General features: G+C 51.9%; 6 protein-coding genes and 1 non-coding gene across 7 annotated transcripts; 3 read left to right on the top strand and 4 right to left on the bottom strand.

Annotated features, from left to right (window-relative positions):
- Positions 1-769: 769 nt before the first annotated feature.
- J4E83_004998 (uncharacterized protein) lies at positions 770-3778 on the top strand (the record flags this gene model as incomplete). The annotated part of the gene is made up of 4 exons (XM_049331920.1): positions 770-962; positions 1011-1263; positions 1310-1997; positions 2045-3778. The coding sequence occupies 4 exons, from the start codon at positions 770-772 to the stop codon at positions 3776-3778; spliced, it is 2868 nt and encodes a 955-aa protein (XP_049189015.1).
- Positions 3779-7252: 3474 nt separating this feature from the next.
- J4E83_004997 (uncharacterized protein) lies at positions 7253-8464 on the bottom strand (the record flags this gene model as incomplete). Its single annotated transcript, XM_049331919.1, has 2 exons — positions 7253-8377; positions 8456-8464. 2 exons carry the CDS (start codon positions 8462-8464, stop codon positions 7253-7255), a joined length of 1134 nt encoding a protein of 377 aa, XP_049189014.1.
- Positions 8465-8671: 207 nt separating this feature from the next.
- J4E83_004996 lies at positions 8672-8764 on the top strand. The gene has a single exon. It is a non-coding gene; the product is annotated as a tRNA-Val (tRNA).
- Positions 8765-10029: 1265 nt separating this feature from the next.
- J4E83_004995 (uncharacterized protein) lies at positions 10030-11353 on the bottom strand (the record flags this gene model as incomplete). Its single annotated transcript, XM_049331918.1, has 2 exons — positions 10030-11296; positions 11346-11353. The coding sequence occupies 2 exons, from the start codon at positions 11351-11353 to the stop codon at positions 10030-10032; spliced, it is 1275 nt and encodes a 424-aa protein (XP_049189013.1).
- Positions 11354-12042: 689 nt separating this feature from the next.
- J4E83_004994 (uncharacterized protein) lies at positions 12043-14428 on the bottom strand (the record flags this gene model as incomplete). The annotated part of the gene is made up of 2 exons (XM_049331917.1): positions 12043-13224; positions 13271-14428. The coding sequence occupies 2 exons, from the start codon at positions 14426-14428 to the stop codon at positions 12043-12045; spliced, it is 2340 nt and encodes a 779-aa protein (XP_049189012.1).
- A 766-nt stretch (positions 14429-15194) lies between these two features.
- J4E83_004993 (uncharacterized protein) lies at positions 15195-17353 on the top strand (the record flags this gene model as incomplete). The annotated part of the gene is made up of 3 exons (XM_049331916.1): positions 15195-15475; positions 15525-16026; positions 16079-17353. The coding sequence occupies 3 exons, from the start codon at positions 15195-15197 to the stop codon at positions 17351-17353; spliced, it is 2058 nt and encodes a 685-aa protein (XP_049189011.1).
- A 2226-nt stretch (positions 17354-19579) lies between these two features.
- Positions 19580-25379, bottom strand: J4E83_004992 (uncharacterized protein; the record flags this gene model as incomplete). Its single annotated transcript, XM_049331915.1, has 7 exons — positions 19580-21049; positions 21093-21265; positions 21467-21703; positions 21749-22189; positions 22743-22976; positions 23235-24789; positions 24837-25379. The coding sequence occupies 7 exons, from the start codon at positions 25377-25379 to the stop codon at positions 19580-19582; spliced, it is 4653 nt and encodes a 1550-aa protein (XP_049189010.1).
- Positions 25380-25683: the final 304 nt, after the last annotated feature.

Raw genomic sequence — 25683 nt, 5'->3', positions numbered from 1 at the left:
TGAAGCCCTTACCAATACCCCAAAGGCCCTTTTTACCTGCCGAAAGTCCCGAAAGTCCTGCAATTGAAGATACCGATAGAAAAGCCTCAGGGGTTGTCGCAGCAAGAGACGAAAAGAAGAATAGTGCTGCGCTAGCGACACTAGGCCGCCCCACCCGCTTGGACAAGAACCTGAGGCAAACAGAACCCTTTCTCATACAATGCCCGTTTGAGAACCCACCCCCGTACCATTACTCCGCTGTCCTATTACTTTCCGAGCCTATGACAGCTGTAGCGCATGCCATCCACGCCACGGTCGCGATAGACTAGACCACACGCGAAAACATGCGACGCGAACCACGGGCCGAGGATCTTGGGCCTTACCACGCGTGGTGCAGCCCTCTCTGCAAAAGACAACCTGCACAGTGCCAAAAAATGCAGGTACCGTGCAGTGCATGATCTCCATAGCCTGTTGGCTTGGCTGTGCTGGGGTTTGCAATGAGTCGGGCTTTCTATTAGGCTTGGTTCTCGTCCGATCTTCGTAGGGGTAGGTATCTTCCGTTTCCTCTCGTGGTGTGTGGATTCTTGTCGTGGGTGGGCTCTTTTCTATATATCTTTGTCGTCTACACTCGCTGGCGAGATTACTTTTCGAAGTGAGGTATACGCTCTTTACATTCGCTCGTTTTCTTTACATTCTTTTAATTGTCGGGTTGTCGTTCGTACGCTGCTTGGCCCTCACAAGAGCACGAATATTTTTTCAACTCATCTCTTTCGATTAATACGCGCGCGACATGCATTTCTCCTGTCTCCGCGGCGCGTTTACCGTTCTCTTAATCGCATACTTCAGCGCGGACGTTGCCGCGATCTCAGGTGGTGACCTTGAGACGCATCGGCTGCTGCGAGCGGCTACAAAACGAACAGATCTCTATCGGAGGGGCGTGAGGATCACCAAGAGATTCGAATCTGAGTTGGCCTATGTGGACAGTATGTTGTAGCAGCCACGAGATTGTACCAATACTGACAATAAGCTAGATGAGAACGTCTGGAATGACGAGTCTACATTTGCTTCGCAGGTCAAAGTCAGCGGGCAGAGACCACTACTCAACTTGGAAGAGCATGAACATCACCTCAAAGATGTGCAATGTGGGGATGGCACGATGAAGCTACACTTTGTGGATACTTCTTCAGCACGAGACGCCCGAGCGGCCTGTCATGACGCGGATGGTGGTTTGATCATCACGTCCCACGAGGGCTGTAATGATGAGGGTGAGCGATCGGTATATCGGTGAGCTTCTCACGGGCGTTTCGGTGATTTTATCTGACGATCACAGGGTCAATGACGTGTCGTTCGCTGAGGACGGTGAAGCCCTTGAGCTGTCCGTCTCAAAGACAACATGGCGAGCAGCATTTGATCATGTCGACATATCGTTCGGCCACACGACAGACGATCATATTTACCGACGCCATTCCGACTTCGCGAGAATTCGAAACAAGCGACAGAACAAGGTCGACATACCGGCAGACACTCCCGACGATGTCAACACTGTCTCCTTTGACCTTTCATCCGAGCTTCTCGACACCACTTTTCCGGTCGAAGCATTCCTATCGGGCATTGCTGGCCTTATTGGAGCACCTGATGTACCGTTGCCGATCGAGATTGGATGCAAGCGATGCGCAACAAGTGGGCAGATTGCCCTTTCACAGGGTGCCTTCAACATCGATCTTTCCCAGATCGACCTCATTCCGGACATTTTTGAAGGCGGCGACGACGGCAAGGAAATCTCGCATGTCATCAGTGGTGGTTTTGTAGAGCTTGTGGCGACTGGCGTTGGTGCAACACTGGACTTGTTCGCTAGACCGCCCAGCTCTGGGAAGTTCGAGGTCGCTTTGTTCCAACTTCCTATTGCTGGTTTTACAATTCCGGGGATTGGGAAGGCTGGAGCTATCTTTGAGCCCAGGCTCGCCTTTGACTTTAACATCAGCGGTACACTTGAAGTCAACTACGGACTCCAGCTTACGGTACATATTTCCCTACATGGTTACTATGGAGATACTAACGCTCTCAGGTCCCTGATGGTTCCAGTATCCGAGTGGAGCTTGCTGATCTTGCCAGCAGCCGCGTTACTGGCTTCCAGGAAACGAGTCTCACTCCGCTGCCCGTCAACGTTAACATCACTGACGCAGAGATCTTGCTTGGTCTCGCGTTCGTCCCTGCCATACCGATTGGTTTCGACTTTCTGGATCAGCTGAAAGCTGAAGTCACCCCATCTTTGAACCTACCCCGTCTGGACGCGAAGCTGTCGAGCAACATCCCGGAGAACTGTGGTGCCAGCAACAGCAGCAATGCTACGGGACCGGGTGCACCATTCGCCAACCAGACATCGGAGTTTCCACCCGAACTCCTCAGTCTGGGCCCTCTTGCTTTGGTCGAAGCCAACGTTTCCCTTTCGATCGATATTGCTCTCGATGTTTCGATACCAATCCTTCCACCACCTTTCAACGCAGTTGGTGTCCAGGAGAATATTTTCACAGCCGTCTTCCCTCTACTCTCCGGTTGCGCAGCGCCTGAGAGCGCATTCGACAACGTTACAGGCGTTATCGTGCCTCCACCTCCGCCGATGATGGTTGAAGCTACATCCGCGCCTCCGAAGCTGGAAGCCAACATGACCGCGGCGCCGAAGCTAGAAGCCAACATGACATATTTGTTCAGCGCGACGGTATCTGGAACGCCAATTGCAGACACTACAGCGAAGACTACAGCGAGTATTGCTAGTGAGATGGCCGAGGCTCCCACTTTGATGCCAAACGTCACCTTCATATTCGCCAGCGACGTTGTCCCGTCCTCCGCAGAGTCGATTGCTACTTCGACACCGATGAGTAGCGCCATGTCTACGACTTTGCTATTGAACACTACTTCCACTGCGATGAGTAGTATGGTGTCTACGACTGCTGCGCTGAACACTACCTCTACCTTAGCAAGCAGCACCGCAGACGCGACGTCGCTGTTGAACAGTACTTCAACAATGGCGAGCGAGGTCGTTTCTACGCCATGCACTAGTTCTCTGCTGAACTCCACTTCGGCTCTAATGAGCTATGCTGTCTCCACGACTTCATCCGCTGCTACTACAACAGCCCCGGCTGTTGAGTACACCCCGTCAGCAACGTCGTCGCTCAACACTACAACAACCGCAGCCGATAGCACTTCGACTGTAGAGGTCACGAGCACAGCTTACGTTACTTCCAAGGTAACAGCAGAGATCACTGTGACTGCTTCCGAGAGCACGTCGTCAGCTGCTGAGACTTCGAGCTCTGCGCCTCTTACATCAGAGGCTGTGACGAGTAAGGCAACATCTGTGGCTTCGAGCACGGCTAGCCAATCTTCGGTTGTCGTCACCATGTCTTCGGCGGAATCATCGATCGAATCTACAACGCAGGCTCCATCTTCGTCGCCATCTTCATCGTTCATTCCCACTTTCAACATATCAAGTTCAGCAAGCCCAGCCTCTTCGGCCTCGTCGAGCGCATTCGAAACTTCTCTCGTCGTTTCGTCTTCCGTCGCGTCGACAACATCGATCGCATCCGCACCGGCTGTCGCGACAGAGAACCTTCCGCCGCCGGCACCTGTAGTTACTATGGCGGCTGGCTTTTTGGTGCCGAGTAATGCCAGCGCAGCGCCCGTACAGCAGACGGCTCCTCTGGAGTTCACCGGTGCTGCGGTCAGGCATGCACCCGAGGTGAGGGGTATGTTGCACTGGTTGGTGGCTGTAGTGGGGTTGTGTGTATCTGGAGCGATACTTTAATTGTAACTTCTTCCCATCTATTCAATAGCTGAACTTGGTAACTTCTTTCCGCCGACACTCTTGTTCCGCCTATCCATCTCTCCGAAATTCTTTCGCGCGCATATTTTCACACCTTGGTTGGGAGCTCCACACTTTCATACGACTAGATTAGGCTGTTTTGTCCAAGAGTGCCCAGGTGTCACTGCAAGCCCTGGAATACGCTAGCCCTAAGTGAGCACTAGCGACTTAGCTCTTGAGGCCCGCGGGCTGTGCAGTGCTGCTTGTACTCCCCACCCTCCATTACCGCTCACCAGCCTCATTATATTTTCTTACTCAGATTTGGTTGATCATAGCTGCACCAAATGTGATCATGGAATAATCGCCTTAGCGCATGAGGACAGGCTTGGATCGATTGGCGAGCGTGAAGTTGACCTCGAAGGCGATTGTTTGTGGTTCTTGTTAGCAGGAGTTTGTTTTGATTGGGCTGCTACAATGACACAAACACAACCAACTTGGATCAAGCTTGGACGGGAGGGTAAATTCTCCATACACTATGATGATGTTGGGAAGCAGGCATACCCCGATCCTCGGGATTTCGAGTGCTTACGCAAAGACTCAGGTATGCCTTTTCCTTGCTGCAATAGAGGATCTTTCAGCCGGGGAGCCTGACGAGGCCTGCAGAAACATCCGAGGTAGTCACTACTCTCCATGCTACGGCCCCGGTGACTCTACTGCCCGGAGAAACATCATCGAGTTCAACTTTCGACACTATCAGGGCTTGGATGAGCGAATGTTTATCAGATCATTCCGGATGCCGAGGAGGTGGTGCACAACAAAGAGCTCTTAGCGGCATCAGGTTCCTTCGCATTGACAACGGACATGTGACCCTCATCGAAGGCGTGGAACCCGAACGATATGCTTGCTTGAGCTACTGTTGGGGAGACGGAAAGAATCTAATTCAGACCACCATTCAAAACCGGAATGCCCATATCAAAAGTGGTGTGAAGGTTGAGGTTCTTCCAAAGACATATCAAGATGCACTGGTAGTCTGCAAAGAGCTTGGAATCAACTATATATGGATCGACAGCCTTTGCATAGTGCAGGGCGATGACGAAGACTGGCGTGAGCAAGCTTCTCTCATGGCTCACATCTACGAGAACTCATATGTGACTATCGCTGCGGTCGCAGCGCAGAACGCGTCCCAGGGCTTTTTCAGTACAACTTCAAGACCTCGCATGCTTTCTCCTTTGCCCAAAATCCCATGGATGAACGTCCGCGAAGCGCTTCGTTTGCCTGATGCCGATGATGAAGATTATCGCAGCAAGACAGACGATGGATGGGCACTATACAAACGTGGGTGGACTTTCCAGGAACTCAGTCTATCGCCGAGAGTTCTCCATTTCGGTAGCCAGGAAGTTGTGTGGTCTTGCCTAGAGAAGACGGTTTCAGAAGGAGATCCGGAGAAAAAAGCTCGACTACCAACACATGTCTTCGCACACCCATCGACATCTTGGCATCAGATCGTGAGCGGCTACTCCTGGCGGAACCTCACATTCGGGAAAGATAGATTGCCTGCTATTGCTGCTTTTGCAAACCGCTACCAGGCACAACATATTAAATCCCGATACATAGCTGGTTTGTGGCAGGATACGCTCCTGATCGATCTACTTTGGTTTTGTGTTCGGGGAGATAATTATTTCGAGCCTGATTATCCAATTGCACCGGGAAGAATACCAAGCTGGTCGTGGGCATCATCGATGCGTCCGGTACATTGGTTGTGGGCGATTCCGAAATACTGCCAGCATATACCTTGTACTGAGGTTATCCAAGTCACCTACAATACTCGAGGTCCCCCAATTCTTGGCGACATTGTTGATGCCTCTCTTATACTCCAGGCACCTATCATAAAGCTGTGCAAAGGCGATTTAAAAACGCAGGGGGGTGTTTATGACTACGTAGCGGCAGTTGGATATGGATATGTAACCATGGGCGGTTGCAAGTGGGATAATCTACAGCTTCGTAGTCACGACCGTGACGCTCCTCTTGAGACTTTTGCTGTACCATTGGTTGCTCCGAGATTCGGTGTTCATCAAACTGGTACGGGACAAAATGCGCTACTAGTGATGGAAGAGTGTCCCGGAGTATACAGAAGAGCAGGAGTAGGTACACTACATGTGTCGCCAAGTATGGCTGACAAGAAGACGGTCCGCGGTACTTTCGTACAGCAGACGTGGACAGATGAAGAGCGACGAGATGAAAGGATCAAATGGTTCATAGAGGTAATGAGTAAGTACGAAAGACGGATAATAAAACTCGTCTAGCAAAATTCGCCAGAAAGCTCTGGCACAACTAGAAATTCGCAACACGCAAGTCGTGCAACTTAGCAGACACCTAGACTTGGAGCCCAACACGTGAATTATGAACGTCAGCGCTACTGACCTGCGAATACCGTGTTATGATTGCGTAATCAAGAACGCGGCCTACCGTCTCTGCGTCGTCGTACATGTCGCTCAACTGATTCCCACAGTCTGTCCGCCCCTATGCCTTTCTCAAACATTAAGACCCTCAGGGTCACAAAGCTACTGTAAAGTCTTGTTGATGAAGAACTCAACTCGTCCATAGCTGCCAGGATACTTGGTTTCAGAGTTTGAAGCCAAGCGTGGACTTGAGTGATGTAGTCGTGTACGGTAATGAAGGGATGCGTAGTAGGCAGCACCTCGAGGGACGGCGGTGGTGGTGGGCAAGCAATGCCGCAGCAGCGCAAAAGCTCCCGATCTTCATCGTCTGAGTCTCCGGTCCACTCTTGATTGTCCCAGTCATCCCACCGATGCTCTCCTTCCCATCTGTATCCCCATGTGTCTAGTTCGTCTATGTTTACGCTGATCGACGAGATCGGTGGTTCCGTTGCGGGCGAGGTGGAGATCTTGTGAAAGGAATGACCGTCGGTAGTGTAGGGTTCACATTTGAAGTCTGGGCCGAGGGTGTCCGCAACTTTGACTGAAGACTCCAAAGGCCCAAAGAGCGACAGGTGCACTCGCAGCATGTCCATAGAGCTTTGGATGAAGCCTCCAGAAGCACGGAGTTCGTTGTAAGATGGAACAGAAGCTGACATGATGTAAATGGATGAGAAGTGTGCGAGGAAGGTCTGTCAGTTTTGAAATGAGCGGAAGCTGCTTGATGAACAGGACGCGCCAGGTGTTGGGTATTTAATCTATTACGTGTAGAGAGGCGCGACGCCGCAATCAAGAAGAGAAGAAATGAAATCATCAGCTGATTAAGGAGACGAGCCGACGCGACGACCAGTAAGCAAGACTGGTCCGACGCCCTGCAACACAGTACATCCAATGTTTCGTTCCCGTGCTTTCATGACCCGAAAGTTTGCGACTAAACACGTGACGTCACGGCTTCTCGTCGCAACGATCGCGCCTTCCTGCCGTAAGCAGTCGCGTTCACTTTCACTTTCTTGGCGTGACGCAGTGTAAACAATATCATTACTCACTTCAGCCTCGCCGCAGCCCTAGCCACAACATCCTTCGCATCTTCCCGCACCTTCTGCACAATCTCGCCCGCGCTTTGCACTTCCTTCACCAACCCCACACCAGTGCCAGCCCAGATTGCTGCACGCCCTTGCAAGCCCGTATTATATCCCTTATCTTCACTTGCAGCGGCCTCGTTGTGCAGCTTCTGTATCTCTTCCAGACTCATGCCGTTCGCGAAATCCTTGTGGCTTTGTGCCACCAACCCGCGCCCATCATACAGCTCCGGCCAGATGTTGGGACCGCGCAGCTGATCAAAAAGCTTCGAACGCGTCGTCACCTGACCACCGTCTTGCGCCTCCAGAACTGCGGCTTGGTACACCGGATGGACGTTCACCTCTTTAGACGCGAGGAAACGCGTTCCCATCACGACGCTTTCGGCACCGAGGGTGAGTGCTGCAGCCACGCCGCGTCCGTCGACGATACCACCTGAGGCAACGAGGGGTATGTGTGAGAAGCCTTCCGCAGCAAGCGCGTCGGTCACCTCCGGTAGTAGCGAGACGATGCTTGCGCCCTTCTCGAAGCCGTGACCACCAGCATCCGCGCCTTGGAGACACAGCACGTCTGGACGCGCGATCTTCGCGACATGAAGAGCTGCCGAGACGCTACCGAGCTGAATCCAGATCTTACTCTCGGGTGAAGCCTTGCGTATCGCCGGCACCCATTGCGCGTAGTCGTCCAGATCTTTCGGCACGAACAGCCAGACAACCGCGGGCTTGTAGTCATCGAACACCGGAAGAATGTCTTCGAGTTTGAGCACAAAGGGAAGGAAGCCGACGCCAACTGGGAGAACACGCGACGCCGATAGTCCGGGACTGTCCTTGAAAGCCTCTGCGGCGATACCCAGCTCTTCTCGCAAGTCGTCCATGCTGCGTAGACTCCCGATCATACCGAGGCCACCAGCGAGTGTCACAGCAGACGCGAGCTTACCGCCTGCGAAGCCCGCCATGGGCGCGTTGACGATGAGCGGTGACAACGTCCATGGCAGCTGCTCTTTGAGGGTCGACATTACGGACCAGAACCAGATCCGGGAAATGTTGAGAACCGAGAGAGAAGCTGTCGGTAAGAGAGACCTTACTAGAGGCTGTACTAATATGTGTAGGAGTAAGCAACGTCCTTCGTCAGACCTTCGATGTCATGTTGGCTACACGACCTTTACCACCAGCTCCATGCGGTTACAAGCGGTGCATCGTGTCAGCAGAAGTCAGCAAGCAACTTACGCCCAACTTGATTTGGTGGAAGTTCTCAGTGGAGATGCGTACCGATGCCACGACGGCTCCTTTGCCCCGCACTCAGCCCCACCTTCGTCTTTCGAGCTCGTTCCTTCGCAATTTCGCAAGATATATTGCAACTTTTTTTCCATTCTGGCATCAAAGTTGGTTCGATGGTGTAGTTGGTTATCACGTTCGCCTCACAGTCTCGTCTCTGTTGTACGCGCGAAAGGTCGCGAGTTCGAGCCTCGCTTGAATCATTCGGCTGTCTTTTTGCTGTCCCGACGTTCTCGCTGTGAGGTGGATCGACGTGGCGGCATCATTTTTGCCCAAAATTTGATCTCGGAGATAGCCAAGAATCTGACATAGCTGCTACAGGGAGAAATTGCGGATTGGCTAGACAGCGTTTAGGAATACATTTGTTTCTACTCAGGAGATTTATAAGAGTATAGATAGGTTTGACGTCTACAAGTGATTCAACCCATCAGCTCCATCGACCAGAAAGCCTCCCTTCAAGAACATGTCTCTTCCACAGTTCTAGCTAGCTTGGATAGCTTCATATACCAAGTTGATCAGAGGCAAGACGTACTCGCGCCCGTACCGCTTTCGAAGAGTATGTCGAGGTTGTCTACCCCGACCAATCGTCGGAAACCGAAGACATCAGGAACTCTGCGACTCTCATCCCCCGCACAAAGGAGTTTTTCGGTACAATGGCTGATCCCAGCAGTGGTCATCTAGGTGACAAGATCAAAGCTAGTGGTGTGTGGCAGCTCAAACATGGTCTGTATTGGTGGGCTTCTACCTCGTTGCCGGACTTCAACATCATTTGGCAAAAGTAGCACGGAGAAGTCAGCTGTCATTTTCATTCCGTCGCTGTGAAGTACGACCTTGGTTCAGCGTCATACGCCAAGAACAACCTCTCCGATCCTGAGCTTGCTCTCATCTTCCGGTTTGTCATGGAGCAAGACTACGGTGTCGCGAATCTCAAGCAGCACTGGGCTGCCATGCTGCTTGTCTGGACCACTGGCTGTCGCCCTGGTAGCTTCACCGTAGTCCCGGGCTACGACGAAGGCGCAAGCCTAGTTAGTTCATCCGTTTCTACCCATCGAGCTTCTCTGGCTGTCTTCTTGGTATCGCTGGCAGGGTTCGTCAGACTAACAAGACTATGCGCTGGTCTGATGTGAAGTTCGTGCACATGGCTCTTGATATTACTTTTCAGGTTACATGATGTTTCCATAAGGGCTATTGCAATCTTCAAAAACAAAGCAACTACTCCAGGGCTGACGGCAGTAAAGAATCGAGTTTCTCTAAGCCTATGTAGACATCTTAGCAATGCATAATAGCAAGGATGAAGCTTCCTCATCTTTATGTCGACATATTAATACTTTTTTCTAGCGGAGGTTATATATCGTAAACTCTATGTAGATATCCTAGTAATTCACTCGCTAAACATATCTGTTGGAAGCCACCTGTATTTGATACTACATCCAACAAAGCATCCAAGAATGGGAATCATCCAGAACCGCTATTGAAAGCTCATACCCAAAACCCACGGCTTCCTCCCCTCCAAATCCAGAATCATCTGCCCAAACAAGCCATTCGCCCAACTAAACCACTGCCGACTCCACACCCCCTTATCCCTCGCATGAACACTCTCATGCATAAGCCCTAGTCCATCGGTACTCTGCACCAACCACATCAAATTCCGAACGATCTCATCGTCGTCTTCGCTTGTCAGGATGGTCATGATGAGCGCCATGGGCCACGGTCGCCCAGGCAGTGTATGCGGACTCGCCACACCAGTGATCACTGGTCCGACAGCGTAGTACGGATTATCCCTCGACAAGATCTTCCGCCGTGTGTTCTGGTATATCGGATCGCGCAGTGTCGTGTACCCCAAAAACGGCGCCGACAACAACGAAGGCACATTCGGATCATCCATGATATTCACCGAGCCGTACCCATCAACTTCATACGCGTACACTTTGCCGAAGTTGGGGTCGTTAACAATACCGTATCTCTCCACGCCCCGGTTTATCGCTGTGCTGAATGTTTGCATGCGTGCGGCTAGCGGGTTCTCCCGAGAAGTGATGCGCGACATTATGGTTGAGGAGGTGTTGAGGGCGGAGGAGAACATCATGTTGGAGGGGATGAGGTATTGGTATGTACATGCGTCGTCGCTGGGGCGGTGGAAGGAGCGTACGAGGCCGATGTTGCCTTTGTGTGGACTGCCGTTGCAGTTGTTGATTGGGGTGCCGCCGTAGGGAGCGCAGTATGTGTAGGGCGTGTGTTGCCACTCTCCGTCCTCGGTGTAGGAATCTATTGTCATGCTTTCTGTCGTGTTCAAGACGGTTTCAACGGCTTTGGTCCAGTTGCTGCTCTTTTCGAAGAAGTCGTAGTCTTTTGTTGCTGTTACGTAGTCGACGGAGAGTTGCAGAAAGGATGCCAAAGAATCGAGTTCCCATTGGCAGGAGAACACTTTGTAGTAGTCAAATGACGGGGTGATGCGGTCGCTGTTCATGCTGCTCTTATGTTCAACACCGCTCTCATCCGGTGCTTGAAACGCGTTGCAAAACGCGTTTTCGAGAATGTAGCGTGCCTGTAGATTTATAGCTCCTCGAAACAGACCGGCTAGACTGTCATGACTGTCGTCTTGTTTCAAAACAGAGATGTATGCTTGGAGTTGGTTTGCAGAGTCGCGCAGCCACATTGCTTCAATGTCGCCCGTGATGACAAAGGTTAGTTCTTCAGGCTTCATGCTCATGAGAGGTCCTTCCAAAGAGTCCGGGTCGCTAGTCGTATTTGACCATCCTCGCCATGCGATAGTCGTATCCAAAGTACTCGGCCATGTATTCTCGAAAATCTGTCATCACATCAACACACCATCTCTACAACACTGCAGTAGCGAAGTCGCATACACGAAAGAGATCCGGATCCTTGATAACACCTCGTAACCGCTCAATCGTCTTCTCCACCTCTTCCGACCGATACGTCCGACACGGCACAATCGGTCTAGCATAACTCAGATTCCAAGTACCCTGTGTGAAGGGTTCGTGGTATTGCGCAGCGTAATTCTGGTAGAGCGGACATTGGGCCGAAGACAGGGATGGGAGGAGAAGCGAGATGCAAGGGATAAGGATCTTTGCGGGTGGCAGCCTCATCGTGGCGTGCGCGACGGGCCGATAGTCGCCTGGCAACGTAAGAGTATGGTACGATTCGATGCGACAATGAAATAGCGATTAGAAGATATCGCCGATGCGTTAAGATGGAGTCGAGCGTGTGCGATGTTCCCCGTGAGAGGTGTGAGAGTTCAGCCAAGCCGGCACGAGCCACATGTCACTCGGTTGCAACGGATCGCAGCGTGGTACTAATAAGGTGCCACGAGCAGTCGCGATACGAGGAAACAGTAGAAATCATTTGCGGACAATAATCCACTACCGAGGCGGGTGGCAGTTGTTCATTTGTATAGATTGCGTGCCAAGAATGCTCCTCCGTCTATGAACCCCGCTCCGGAAGGACAATTCCAGGCACCATCTGATCAGCCTTTGACGATGGCTCTTACTCGCTTCCTCTCTTCAACGTCCAAAACCCAAGGTATGCCCGAGTCGCCGGATGTATCTTCGGCTACTTCTGCAAACTCATCGTCTTCCATGTTGAGAATCAGCGTCATCTGCGTACTCTTTTGGAAGACATCGCGGAGTGAGTAGGCGCCGCCACTTGTAGCCGCTGTGATGATGCCGGAGATGTCGCGCTCGAGTCTGACAGCACCCAGCTCATTGACTCTGCCGTAGTAGCTCTTGATGCGCTTCTCCAGTGAAGACGCAAGAGAGTTCAGACCTAGAGCGAGGAGTCGGTCGAAGTTCGCTGAGGTCAAGATGCGCTTGATGGGACGGATCACGACTCCCCAGCCACGATCGAAACGCGACTTTACCACATCGACGTCCTCCTCCTCTTCATCTTCGTTCTCGCCATCCTCGGGATCGTATTTGACGTCTCGGAATGCTTCAGCCAGGATGGGTCGAATGCGAGGCTTTAGGACGTTGGAGAACAGTACGGTGATGCCGTCGTTGAGCAAATCTCCGCTCTTGGATGCGAAGGCTTTCTCCATCGCTTTCAACGTGTTCTCCACGAAGACCGCGTCATGTCCGAATGGGAAGAGGTCGTGCAGTGGCGACTTCACATCATCTTCGCCGCCTTGTGATTGTCGACCCAATTGCTGCTGGACTATGCGCTTGACGTAGTCGTTCGCAATATCGAGATTGTTGATGAGCACTAAGAAAGCAATGACCTTGTCCTCGGGAGGAAGACCACCCTGAATGACGGGTTTGGGGTAGCTTTCGTCGCGCATCTTCCGCTGGATCATGCCGATGAACTCGGCGCCTAGAATGTGGCTGACCGCAGGCACGACGCTAGAGACGACAGCACGTTGCGAAGTTGCTAGTGTCCGCTGAATGACCTGATTGACAATGTACATGACATCGTCTACAGCAGAGGTAATGAAGGGTGGGTTGGACCCAAGAGGCTTTGTAGGATTCAGTGTGAGATCTGCTGGGGCCTCGTCCAGCTGGAAAGCTTTCTCAACTGATCGACGGAAGAAGAAGGTTGTCATGGCATTGACAGGCTCGATGAGATGGCTGTTGACTTTCTTGTGGAGGTTACTAGTAGCAAGGAAGTTGGGCATCACGAGGCCATAGTCGATGCGGTCTTCAGGTTCGGAGGGCTGCTAAGGTAAGCTGATGAAAATACACACATGTGTCCGCACTTACTGCACACTTATCTGAGAGGAAGCGCGCATATAGGGCATAGCGTCCCAGCATCAGCGCGCCCTCTCCAAGCAAACCGTCAATCTCTTTCATGTCCACTCCTTCATCCTCGCTTGCCCGTCCAGCACCGTTGGCTGGAGAACTAGAGCGCGGTGTTCCGGCGGCAGGTTTTTGGGAAGGCAAGAAGCTTTGGACAAGGAAGGAAAAGGCATATGATTTGATATCGGTAAGTTTGCGATCAATGTGGCGCTCTTCATGCCATGTGTCAAGCACGATACCACCTTGAACATCAGCCTCAATCTGCAAACGTTCAATGACTTTCTGCATCATGCCGGGCCCATAGTGGCGCTCTACCAGCGGCTCATGACCGTCGACAATTTGGGCAATGTGCTCGAACAGCTTTGTGATGGTGTTGCCGTAGAAGAAGCCCTCATTCCTCTGGGCAGGCGCAGCCGAGTTGAAGTTTGTCCGCGCCCGTGAAGCTACTCCCTGGCAGACATAGCGGCCATATGCATCCAGTCCTACATTTGTCCGTCCGATCAGGGGAAACAGCTTGAAGAACCTCGTCACCTTGGAGCCGTCGCCTTCTTGCGCAGCCTTTTCAAACTCGCGCAGGAACAGGCCACACAGCGACTCTGCTGCTGCATCTAGTGTCACGCGCGGCGGGTCAGGCACCTCGGCCGTAGGTACAATCTCCTCTGCGAAGCTGCCATTTACGACATCCTCGGGTATCTTGGCGGCGCGACTGAGATAGCCCGCTGCCGTCTCCCAGTCCTGAGGAGCTCCCATAGACCCATGTACGCCCAGCACGCATGCCTTCAGTTCCGCCACCTGCTCCACCACCTCGAGTGTGGCCTTGACATTGGACTGTTCCTGGTCTAATCGCTTGACGGCGCTGGAGATTCGGTTCGCAGTCGAGGCGGCGTCGGAGAGCATGCCACTGCTGATGGCTCGCGTGTTGACCGCTTGGGTGCCGAGGTGGGCGCGCAGCAGATCGAGGCGACCGAGTTCGCGCGAAAGATCCTTCTGCGAGGCGATGAGGGCGTTTAGGCGCTGGGTGACGCTGGCCTCCTGCTCATGCAATTGGCCGAGGGCTTCATGGATCTGAGCCACGCTGGCGGCGGCGAAGATGTCCTGGTGGTCGTCGATTTCAACTGCCATTTTCAGACGCTGCAATCATGCCGCTCGAGGTGCAGCTGTGAGGAATATCAGACGTCGCGTACTGGCTGTCGAGTGTTGATCATCTATTTATGGCGCGGCAGCTGTCAAGCGTTGGTGGGCGGGCGCCGATCTCTTGGCCGGTGACGTCTCAGAGCCCCCCGGACACCCACGATCCATGCGCCGTTGCCCCTGCAGCAAGATTACATGTTGACGGCGGCGGGACGGCCTCTGCTGTCGCATGTCTCTGTTTACTCAAGCAATCTCCGCCGCAACTTTTTGTATAACAGCGTTTGGCAGCCCCTCTGCGCCACGCTTTAGCCCCCAACAGCCGTGTAAACACCACGACGACCCGCGCACCAATCACCTACGCATCTAGACCCTTCAGCTGTACGCACCACGATTACGCACCAACGGCCCGCATCTGCACCGAAGACTGCGCCTTCCTCGTACTTCACCAACAGAAAGCCCCTACCACTCGCGCCTTCCTCCCCGATTTTTGCGACTTCCTCTGCGACCGCTCCGCGCCTTCCTCTCTCATCTCCGTGGCGCCCTGGACCCTGTCCAAACAGACTTCCCAAAGCGTGCCTGCCTCCGCGATCCAGCGTTCCTCCACGTGCAGCCTCGTGCACCTTCACACACGGCATTGAAGTCGCCAACAGTTTTATCCATGCTTCCGCGGTAAAGCAGCCTCAAGATCAATTACACCCCCAGGTCGAGTCGCCGGTGCACTAGCACTTGGTAGCACACGCTGCGACCCAACCAAACCATGGACGCAACAGCACACGTCCTCCATGCCGCCGCCCAACTGGATGCCCGCGCTGGTGGCATGGGCGGCGACACTGGAACCCGTCCAGGCTCGTACAAAATCATTGGTCTCGTCCTGGCGATTGCATCGGGTGTCTTCATCGGCACGTCGTTCGTCATCAAGAAGCATGGTCTGTTACAGGCGAACAAGAAGTACAATGAAGAGGCGGGAGAAGGCTACGGATACCTCAAGAACGCTTGGTGGTGGCTCGGCATGACACTCATGATTGTTGGAGAGATATGGTACAGACTACGAGGCATCACGTCCGAACATCCTACTAATACCTGGCAGTAACCTTGTCGCATACGCTTTCACCGACGCTATTCTCGTAACCCCCATGGGCGCTCTCTCCGTCGTTATCTGCGCTATACTGTCCACTATATTCTTGAAGGAACGCTTGAGCTTTGTTGGAAAGGTGGGCTGCTTCAACTGCATCATCGGATCTGTTGTCATTGCAGTGAACGCGCCAGAGCAGTCGTCTGTGGCGCGCATCCAAGACATGAAGAAATGGGTCATTGCGCCCGGCTTTCTCAGCTATGCAGGTGTCGTCATCGTCGCATGTGTTGTCATTGCTCTCTGGCTCGGCCCAAAGTACGGAAAGAAGACTATGATGGTCTACATCACCATCTGCAGTTTGATCGGAGGACTCAGCGTTGTCGCAACCCAAGGCCTCGGTGCCGCTGTCGTAGCGCAGGCTTCTGGCACATACGGCGGACAGTTTAAGGAATGGTTCCTCTATGTGCTGCTCGTCTTTGTGGTGGTTACATTGCTGACGGAAATCATCTACCTCAACGTAAGTCCCTCACTCTTTCTTGGCCATGTGGAGTATGCTAAGCTTTGCCCAGAAAGCCTTGAATCTGTTCAATGCTGCTTTGGTAACACCAACCTACTACGTCTTTTTCACTTCCGCGACTATCGTCACCTCGGCCGTCCTCTTCCAGGGTTTCAAAGGCACACCGCTTCAGATTGTCACTGTCATCATGGGCTTCTTGCAGATTTGTTCCGGAGTCGTGCTACTACAACTCTCCAAGTCGGCCAAGGACGTTCCCGACTCCGCCGTCTTCAAGGGCGACCTCGACCAAGTGCGAACCGTCGCAGAGATGGAAGAACCAGAATACGAGCCCCGAGCCGACACCCTTCGCGGCGGCGCGGCAATCCTCAGATCACTGTCAAAGGCTAGGTCGCATAAGGAGCTTGCTGAGGCAAAGAAGATTCAAGAAGAGCACATGGAACCGATTGGTGAGGGCGAGCAGGTGGAGTTTGACGGTCTCCGAAGACGTAAAACGGTTCTCGACCCCAATCGGCCACCGACGCGCAGCGGCACCATTGTCCAAACCCGAACCATCCACCCCCCTCTTGGGATGTCACAATTCCCGACCGACGAATCCGACGACGACGACGATAACGCTAGCTTCCACCCCGGCTTCTTCCAACGACTGCGCTCCCGAGGCAAATCGACTAGTAGTCGCGGTAGCTCTCACGCTCCAGGGACTTCTGGCATGGGCATGCAGACACTCCCGTCCATCCCACAAGCCGACGGCGCATCGGACCGCGAATCAGACGCCGGATCCTACAAGCAGACTATAATGACACAAGACACATCTTACAAGCCAATCGACACACACATCCAGTTCGCCGCGCTCCCCGACCCGCAGTACCGTCACAGCCGTACCGATTCGAACGACTCCCTCGCCCCACCACGACCGAACCCTCACATCGCCAAGCGTCAATTCTCTTTCCAAAACGTCTTCTCTCGGCACCGCTCAGAATCCACAGGCGAAGCGTCAAGTAGCAAAGTGCGCCCGACTAGTAGGCATAGCCGGAAGAGCAGCAGAGAGGGTAAAGCCGCAGCTACTGCTACCGAGGAAGAGAGGCTCGGCCTTGTGAAGGGCGATTCAACAAATCTCCTTCCGATAGCTAGCCGTGATGATGATGACGAGCCGGTCGGACCACCAGGCTACTCGGATGACTGGGATATGCCGCGGACGTCTAGTCCTGGGTTTGAGCCCGAGAGAGTACAGAATAAGCCGGCGATAAGAAGGGTGGATACTGATGGCTCGGAACTCAGTCCGAGAGATCCAAAGGAGTTTGAGAAGGGCGGCGGGGGGCCGTACTTATAGCGGTTAGGATGATGACTTTCTCCGTCTTTCCTTCGCGTTGTATCTCCTACTTGGCTTCTTGAATGTCGTTTTGCATAGTTTAGTGGTTTCTTTGTTGGGCGCTGTTGGTATATATTGAGCGTCGGCGCTTTCTGCAGTATGGACTGGCGCGATAAACGGGCCAGTGTATGGCGAAGACGACTGATTCTCTGGACGTTGAATGAGCACTTTCATGTGCACGAAGACGCTAGGTGAGTGTATACGTAGATAGCAGAAGGAAACGGCCAAAACAATATGGTCGTGAAATATATATACATCATGATGATCACCACCACTACTTCTGACCACCCGATTTCTTCCAGTGTCTGAGCGTTCGGCGCTTGGGTGTGGGTATATAAATGTCTCCTGCTCTGCCTCTTTCTTTCCTGTCATTATCCGAAACTCATTTCTTCCTTTACCAAAATACACTTGCAAGGAGATGAATGTCTGCGGGCTCTCTCTTCCTTTCAAAATTACCCCCACACCAGACTTATGTTTCGTTGGCGACTTCCTGATGTCTTACTCCAAAAACACAAAAAATAAAATGACTGCCTGGAACATACGTCAAAAAATATTGAGAAAGCAGTTTCAGGACTTTTCTGCCGGCTCTGGTCTTCTTCCCAGAAATGATACGCCGATCGTGCCATGTGTCTGGCGCTGCGCTCACACAAAAACCAACCCGCCCAATGCGATGTTCTGCGTCTCCGAAGATTTCGCAACCTCTGTCTCGAAAGCGGATTTCACATCCTCAAAAATGCGTTTCTCAATGCGATGATATTTCTGGAAGTGGGCTTGAACTGCACCTTGGCTTCCAATCTCGATCAGTTTTCAAATCGCAGACATGTGCCGCGTATGGGCAGTGGGCAGTGAGCAGTGGTGTATAAATACGTCCTCGCGCCTTCCGCCTTTCTTCTTCTTTATCTACACAGTTCTGTGATTATTACTTAAATTTACTACTGTACTTCGAATGTCTGAGCACTCTTCCTCTTTTCCAAAATTTCGATAGCGTGGAGACATGTCCGCGCTGCTGTGCTCCCCTCAAAATCCTAGAGCTGGTGTCGATGGTTGGAAACTCTCGTTGAAACAAAACATGAAGTACCAGGACTATGTCCCGGCGCTCTTTGTGACCTTTCCAAAGTTACATCTCCCAGCTGGGGATTTTGAACGTCGCTTCAAAGAACTTCCTCAGAAGCATACATGGTCCGCTCCGAGAGTTCGGCGGTCCTATCTCTTTAACGACAAGGTCTCACGTCTTTCTCTCATTCTCAGAAAAGCCCTGAGGCCAACTACATGTGCTCAGGTGCGATATCAGAGACTTAATTATTTGGCAATCTTCTTCCTTCCTCATCCGCTCCATGGAGTTATCATACCAAAACAGCCATCGTACGTTTACATGTCTCCTGTGCTGTCTGGCGCCCTCGATACCGGAATACTAAAAGTCTGGAAGTAGGCAGACATGGCTACGTTTCGCTCTTCTCCTCTCTTTTTGATTGCGGAGATTGAAAGCGTCGATGGCTCGTCCGATGCTGGGGCTGTATATAACCCCTCATCTTTCCGCCATCCTTCTTCTCTTCTCATCCACCCAAAGGCTTCATTTCTCCAAAATGTCTTCATAGCGTTCACATATTTGCTGCGCTATGTCCAGTTCAGTCTGCTCAAATACCAAAAGGGTATTCGCAAAGATGAATAGCTGTGCCAGCTCCTTCCCTTCAATATTCGATGCAAATTCCAAAAAGCGCACCTCGCTCACGCACGCTATACTTCCAAAGAGCGAATTAAAAGAAACCTTCGCCTATTTCATGTGTTTCCAACAAAATAATCCAAAGGACGCCACATGCTGTCCGCTTCTGCAGCCCTTACTACGCTGGCATCGTGCGTTTTGATTCGATCCAATTCCCAAAACTACATCTACTCTGATGTTCTATAATGTCCAGAGAACAAGTACGACAACCATCATGTCGTAAACCTAAGCGAAAAGCAACGCGGCAAGATCGTTCGTGGAAGGAAATGAGATCATGGGAAGGAATTTCTGGTCTGCGGGCTTAAAAAATGACATGACTGACTGACGTTTGCCTACTCCGGCGCCAGTAGATGCACTATCGGCTGACCAGCCCCGGCCAGTATCCTCCAGAGGTAAAACCGCTTCTTCAGTGTATTTGGCAACCTGCGTCGGCTGCAAGTATATAGGTGCAGCAACCGTTTGAGCAATCAAGCGGTTACGTTATCTGCGCGGTAATTGGGATCCAGTGTTAGATCGAGTTTGAAGGGTTCAAACTTCGTGGTTTTCCACCATATAGGAATTCCCCTGAAGCGCCACGGCTCGTGTGACCGTAAAGTCCAAGAGCCCCAGGTGAAGAAAATACCATGCAATGATGCACTTTGTTGTACTAGCTTGAGCCTGCCACGTTGATATTCTGCAGCGTTTGAGCCCTTGCCAGATCTCTTCTCTACGAGTTCCACTGCGCACTTCGCTAGCTCAATGGCCTCTTTGTACCTAATATTCCCTGCTAGTGCGGCTACCCCGCGGTTGATAGCCATTATAGTGTACGGGTGATCGTTTCCAAGGTATGCCTGAGCAGCTTCAATAGGCTCTTTGTAGAACCACATTTGGAATTTCCGACTAGCGAAGCGGCCAACCCAAGTCTTTCGATATATTCGCAAACGAACTTGGTGCTCAACCCGCGATTGCGCAACCAGCAGAGATAGCTCGTGCGTTTCTCCGTAGTTGGAGACAGTAACCTTGTACAAAGGGTCCAGTAACTCCAATGCTTTTGGATAGTTGCCTCGGTAGCTGTGATGCATAGCCCAGTCGTATCGCGCTCTGACGCATTGCAGATTTCGGTCGCCAAGAAGTTTGCACATGCGGGGTATGACCAGCCTGTAGATTGTGTCTGCCTTTTTGTAGCGCTTCATGCCGGTTTCCAGAACGGCTAGGAGGATGTAATTGGCACTGTCTCTTAAAAAGACTGCATCATTTACATCCTCCAAAAGCTTGACTCTGCTTCTTTCGTCCTTCAGTTCCGGATGCAACTCGAACAAATATTGGCGCGCTTCGGTCAGGCGGTCTTCCATCAAATACAACTTGACTAGCGAACTTCGTAACGCATTCAGTGCAACATGATCGGACGGTAGAACCGCTTCCGAACGATCATACATACTCTGAGTCAGAGCAATTGCTTCGTCCTGCATACCAATGTTGATGAGCTTTTCACATACTGCCAAGCTTCTTGAGGACACAATGAAGTGTCCAGGACCTAGTACTTCTTCCCAGTCTTCCAACTCTCGACGCTCGACTTCCAGTATCGCTTGTGTCTGCTGCTGGTCTCGGTAGTATTGCATGTCATTCGTGAAGTCCAGATGTCCAATCTGTAATTGCTGTGACAACTTTGTCCACCAGAGGTAACAACTTCCAAGTGTGTTCTTGAGTTTTGTGAGGCGATAGTCGAAGAAACCTTGGTTTGGCGTATGTTTTGCCAACCAAACTTTCGCTAGAGCTTCATCTCTCTTCGTGCCAAAACCAAGCCAGTAGCATGAAGCAATTTCCAGGGCTATTGCATCGCGTAGACGCGTCATGTCCGGCTCATGCAACACCTCCTGGTATCGAATGATTAGACTGTCGAAAATCATGACTCGAACTCTGTAGTCCACATCGGAGAGCTGCAATAACCCTTGCACAACCTAAAATGTCAGACTAAGGCACTGGAGGAGTAGAAACACGTACATCGAACCAATTCAAGACATCCGGAATCTTTCGAATCGCATCGTAGGTCATGCTCGGGGCTACCGCCAGCGGTTTTTCAGTAACGCACGGTGGATCGGGATCATCGTCCTTCGTGCAGGCTTCGAAGCAGTCCCTCAAGATTTGGAGAGGAGTATCTATCGACGTGGGGCGAGCTGAAGGTTCAGCAGCTAGCGTCAGTTCGAACAGCTGACTTAGACAGCCTTTGATACTTTCAAAGGTCTCATTACTTTGTTGCAACTTTGTTCTTGCTATTGCAAGCATGGTACTGCTGTCCAAAGATAATACGTCATCGGCGAAATCACCCTCGGCATAGGCGGGGTGATTATAGAACAGCAGCCACAAAAAGCACACACCGCACGAATAAGACATCGCCCGCTGAGCATCTAAGAGATGGAATCCAGTATGACGATACTCGTTGGGGGGTATTGACCACGGGCGTGATTCGGGAAGAATAACGTGTAGATCAGGCGCCTCATCTGGTACTGCACTGGAGTGCCCGAAATCGGCAAGTTGAATGGTAACGGCACCGTTTTCAACCCCGTCGACGAAGACCAATATGTTCTTTGGTTTGATGTCGCCATGTATGATGCCTGATCAACGTTAGCTGGATTATCGATTGAAACGATTATGCTCACGATGGTCTTCCAGATCCGCGACAGCGATTGCGAGCTGAATGCAAATACTTATTCTTTGCTTATAGCTGAGAGAACCGCCTTCGCGAGTGTGCATAAAGGACCACAATGTTGAATGTGTGGCCTTCTCGAAGACCAGAACCGGCTTGATAACCCATTTGTTGCCCTCTTTCCTACTGTCCACACTCCAGCCGATACCTTGTAACTTAGTAATGAAGGGGTGTGCCCGGAGCGCGCGTGCGCTCACAAAGCTGAGCTCTCGCAGGAAGGCACTCCCGGAGTTGACTTCCTTGAATGCAAGCTCCAGGTCATTCCTGATAAAACGCTGATTCACGACTGCAGTCAAGCCAGCACCTACGTTTCCAAGAGTTGGCTGATGGATCAAAGGGAGGAAGTCGACTTCGCGGGATTGTGCCAGTGCCAAAATCTCTTGCAGGTTGGCGTCTGGCGAAGAGCTGGCAGTGGAAATTTGGTGTGCGATTGATGCCACAGAAGCCGCCGAGTAGGCAGTGTCACGCACAAAAAAAGATGTTTCTTGCGTGCAATCTGCAGTGCCTTCCATGGAATCGACATGAAGATGGAAGTCGTTGCTCAAGTGTTCGTTCCGTCGCGTGGGAACCCGGCTGCCAGGCAGCAGCCCGCGTATTAAGTAAGCCCCGCTATGACCATCCGGCCTGTTACGAAACTGACGCGCCGGCAAAACACGATCCTTCAAGACATGGCTCACATTATGACCAAACGCACAAATCGAAAGGATGCTACCTAACAGCGCTAAAAAGCTCATCCAACGCGTCGACGACCTCAGCTTTGAACATCCTACGCAGAACCAAGTCGTCGTCCTCGCGCCCAGTTCTTCCCCTAGCAGCAAAGTGGCCGCTCAGGCAACTCATTACCACACGTTGATAGCGCGATCCCATTGTGAGCTCAACCTGGGCTAGACGCGTGTTCAAAATCTCTTTGGTGAACTGCTCCGGCCCCAGGCCGCGGAACCGCTTACTCTCAGTAAGCTTCACCAGTGGCGCCCAATGTCCGATTTCTAAAAGCATCATACCCATGCTGTAATAGTCGTACTCCTGACGATATCTCGATTTGTTCTGCAGATAGTCCGGGTGGTGGTAGTTCAGTCTGTTGTCAGGGCCAAGCGTAGCAGCGTCCGCCTCGTTCTGTCGACTGCTAGCGAATCCTAGCATGATCGGTGTTTGTGCCCATTCTTTTCGGTCTGCTTCCTTCGCTGGACAAAACAAGATATTTGTCGGGTTGAGATTACGATGCAGCCACCCCACCGAATGGAACTGGTAAACCGCTTGCGACAAGGCATAGCCGAGACGTATACGGACTTCGAGGGTGGGACGATAGGACAAGCCTCCATGAAGCATTTGATTCAATGTCAGGATTTGCAAGTCTTCGTCCGACGAGCTTGGTAGCTCATACACCAAACCGAACGACCTTCTGGAAGGGCGATGATATAACCCTCGGCAATGCAGGGTACTCGGAATCCGGGCGGCGTCGTCATTGTGCATTAAGCCTGCTACCGAAGCAACACGGTCCCGGAACTGTCTTCCCGTCTCATCATCTGCCCACGCAAAGCTGTATTCCACCCATTCTACCAGGAATCTACCCTCGCTTCGCTCTATTAAAGCCCGGGTATGTTGCTCAATGTCATCGAGCAGTTTGACATCCTGATCTTTAAGGAAGAGACCACGCTTTTCGCTCAGAAGCCCCTGCCGCTCCTTTTCGATCAACAGCTTCACAGTAACGAGTAAGCCGAGTTCGTGGCTCACAGCATTACTGGCCCCTGCCGCCGGGCCGAAATTGAAACCATGGATTTGGACGTCTTGCAATATCAATTGTTCCGAATGAGTTTTGGCCAAGTCGCGGCAATGAATGGGGAGTGCACCGAGTAACCGAACATGGATTTGGTGGACCTGCTTGGAGCATCGGCGCCTGTAGTCGTCGTTCTTGTCTACGAGACTGTCGAGAAATGCGGACATGTCTTGGAGCTCGCTTTGAATCAGCTCAAACTGGAATGTCGGTACCTCATCACCTTGGGGCTGCTGACATAGCCTGTCGTGATAGAATGTCTCAAAGGCATTACTCCAACCTTCGAAATTCATTCGCCCCAGTCTTAGATCGGCGGCACCCTTCAAGTCTCCAAGCTGCTCCCAAGATGCTGATACGAGACGAGCCAGGCCAAACACAGCTATGTACTGCAATCTTAGCATGACCTCAACTGCCCTCGGGCGCTGTGTAGGTTCGAAAGATAACATCTCTTCGCAAAGCGTTATGAGGGAAGTTCCTGGGCTCGTGCCCCGCTGTCGAAGTGACATCAGCCAGTTTTGCACTTCAAGGCTTGGCCCAGCGGGCCCGTGGTGGAATCTGAACCAAGTTATCTCGTTCGTCACATCGTGACATCGAGCTTCTCGGAACTTCTCCACCCCCTTAGAGCCTTCGGCCAAGAATGTTGCGACCTCAGCAAGGATACAACCAAAAGACCATATGTCGCTTGCTCTCGTGACCTCGGCGGTTTGGATCAGAGTGTCTTGAAATCGTTGGCATTCGGGTGCGGCGTAGTCTGATCTAATCTCCTTGAAAGCTGTCAAGGAACCTTCTTCTTGAGCTTTGAAGGTAGATAGCCCAAAGTCTCCGAGAACAAGAGTCTTATCACGGATGAAGATGTTACGTGGAGCTATGTCGTGGTGGCATCCTGTCAGCTTCACATCCAGTACAACCGAAGAGAAGTTGTGTACAGTTTCAACAGCAGAAGCGAGGTCCGCCAAAGCTGCGAACAGCGGATGATTGTGACGTGATGAGGGTTCGGGATTCGAGAAATACGGCGCTACCAAGTCTCCGCGAAGCAGCTGCGCAAGAGTACCCCCGTTTGCCACATCAAACACGAACGTATAAGTATCGCGAAAGCGGTAGGAGCAGAAAAGCTCTACAAGGTTCGGGTGTTTGAGATGCGATAACAGGGACAGATTGCGGAGCTCTTGCGCGAAAGCATGCTCTGCTTGTCCCGCAGACTTCTTGATCTCCTTTCTCACGACCTACATATCTCAGTCACCATTCTGCTATTCTCATATGCAAAACTTACCTTGTTTGCTGCGATGGGCAGTTCATGACATTGAGGATGTATCGTGGTTATGTATGCACTTCCGAAAGAACCCTCACCTATCGACTCTTGATGGATGATAGGGAGTATTGTCCCTTGCGCGAGTTCGCGCGTCAATAGCATCCGGGAAAAGAACGGAGTGGAGAATTCCCATTGCTTCTCGAGAAAGCGCTGCACCTTAAGATCATCAACTTCCACACCGAACAATGCGGCAAGTGAGCTTGGTTCGAACGGGAGACGATCGTCAGGATGCGACCTTTGCAGAGCATCTTTGCTAAAGAAGTCCAGAATCAAGCGACCGCATTTTCTCAAGAGTAGAATGGCAAAGCAACGCCTCGCCCCTTTGACAATTCTACCAAGAATCTCTTCGTGTTGATACAAGGGTAGCCCAAGTTCATGGAGAGCCATACGAATTCGAGGCTCAGACATTACACTGATCAACTCTCCCCCAGGGACGAAAAATCGGCCCTCGATGTTCTTGTTCTTGAAACGCAAGCTTTCAATGCTTTCGACCAGATTGTCCATCTTAGTTGTTCTCAGGCTTCTGGATAGACGCGATTTCGGCCTAGTTCAAGTCAGTAATGATGACATCACTGGGCTGCATACCGCATGAGCGTACCTCGGTCAGCCTTTCTGGAACCGTCAAGTCGTAGGATTCGTAATTTTCCTGGACCGTACGTTAGTGCTCCAATCGTTGAGCTGTCTCTTTGCGCAAATCGTTCACTAACCACTATCCTGAAGTTGCCAGCTCCAAACTTATCTCGCAACAAGGCTTGAAGGTCTCCAAGGGCGATGTACTGTTGTGTTATAGTCTGTGCCAACATCGTTG

The sequence above is a fragment of the Alternaria metachromatica genome, assembly GCF_023757995.1.
Source record: "Alternaria metachromatica strain BMP 0045 chromosome Unknown scaffold_9, whole genome shotgun sequence".
Lineage (NCBI taxonomy): Eukaryota > Fungi > Ascomycota > Dothideomycetes > Pleosporales > Pleosporaceae > Alternaria > Alternaria metachromatica.
This window is presented reverse-complemented; position numbering and strand designations above follow the sequence as displayed.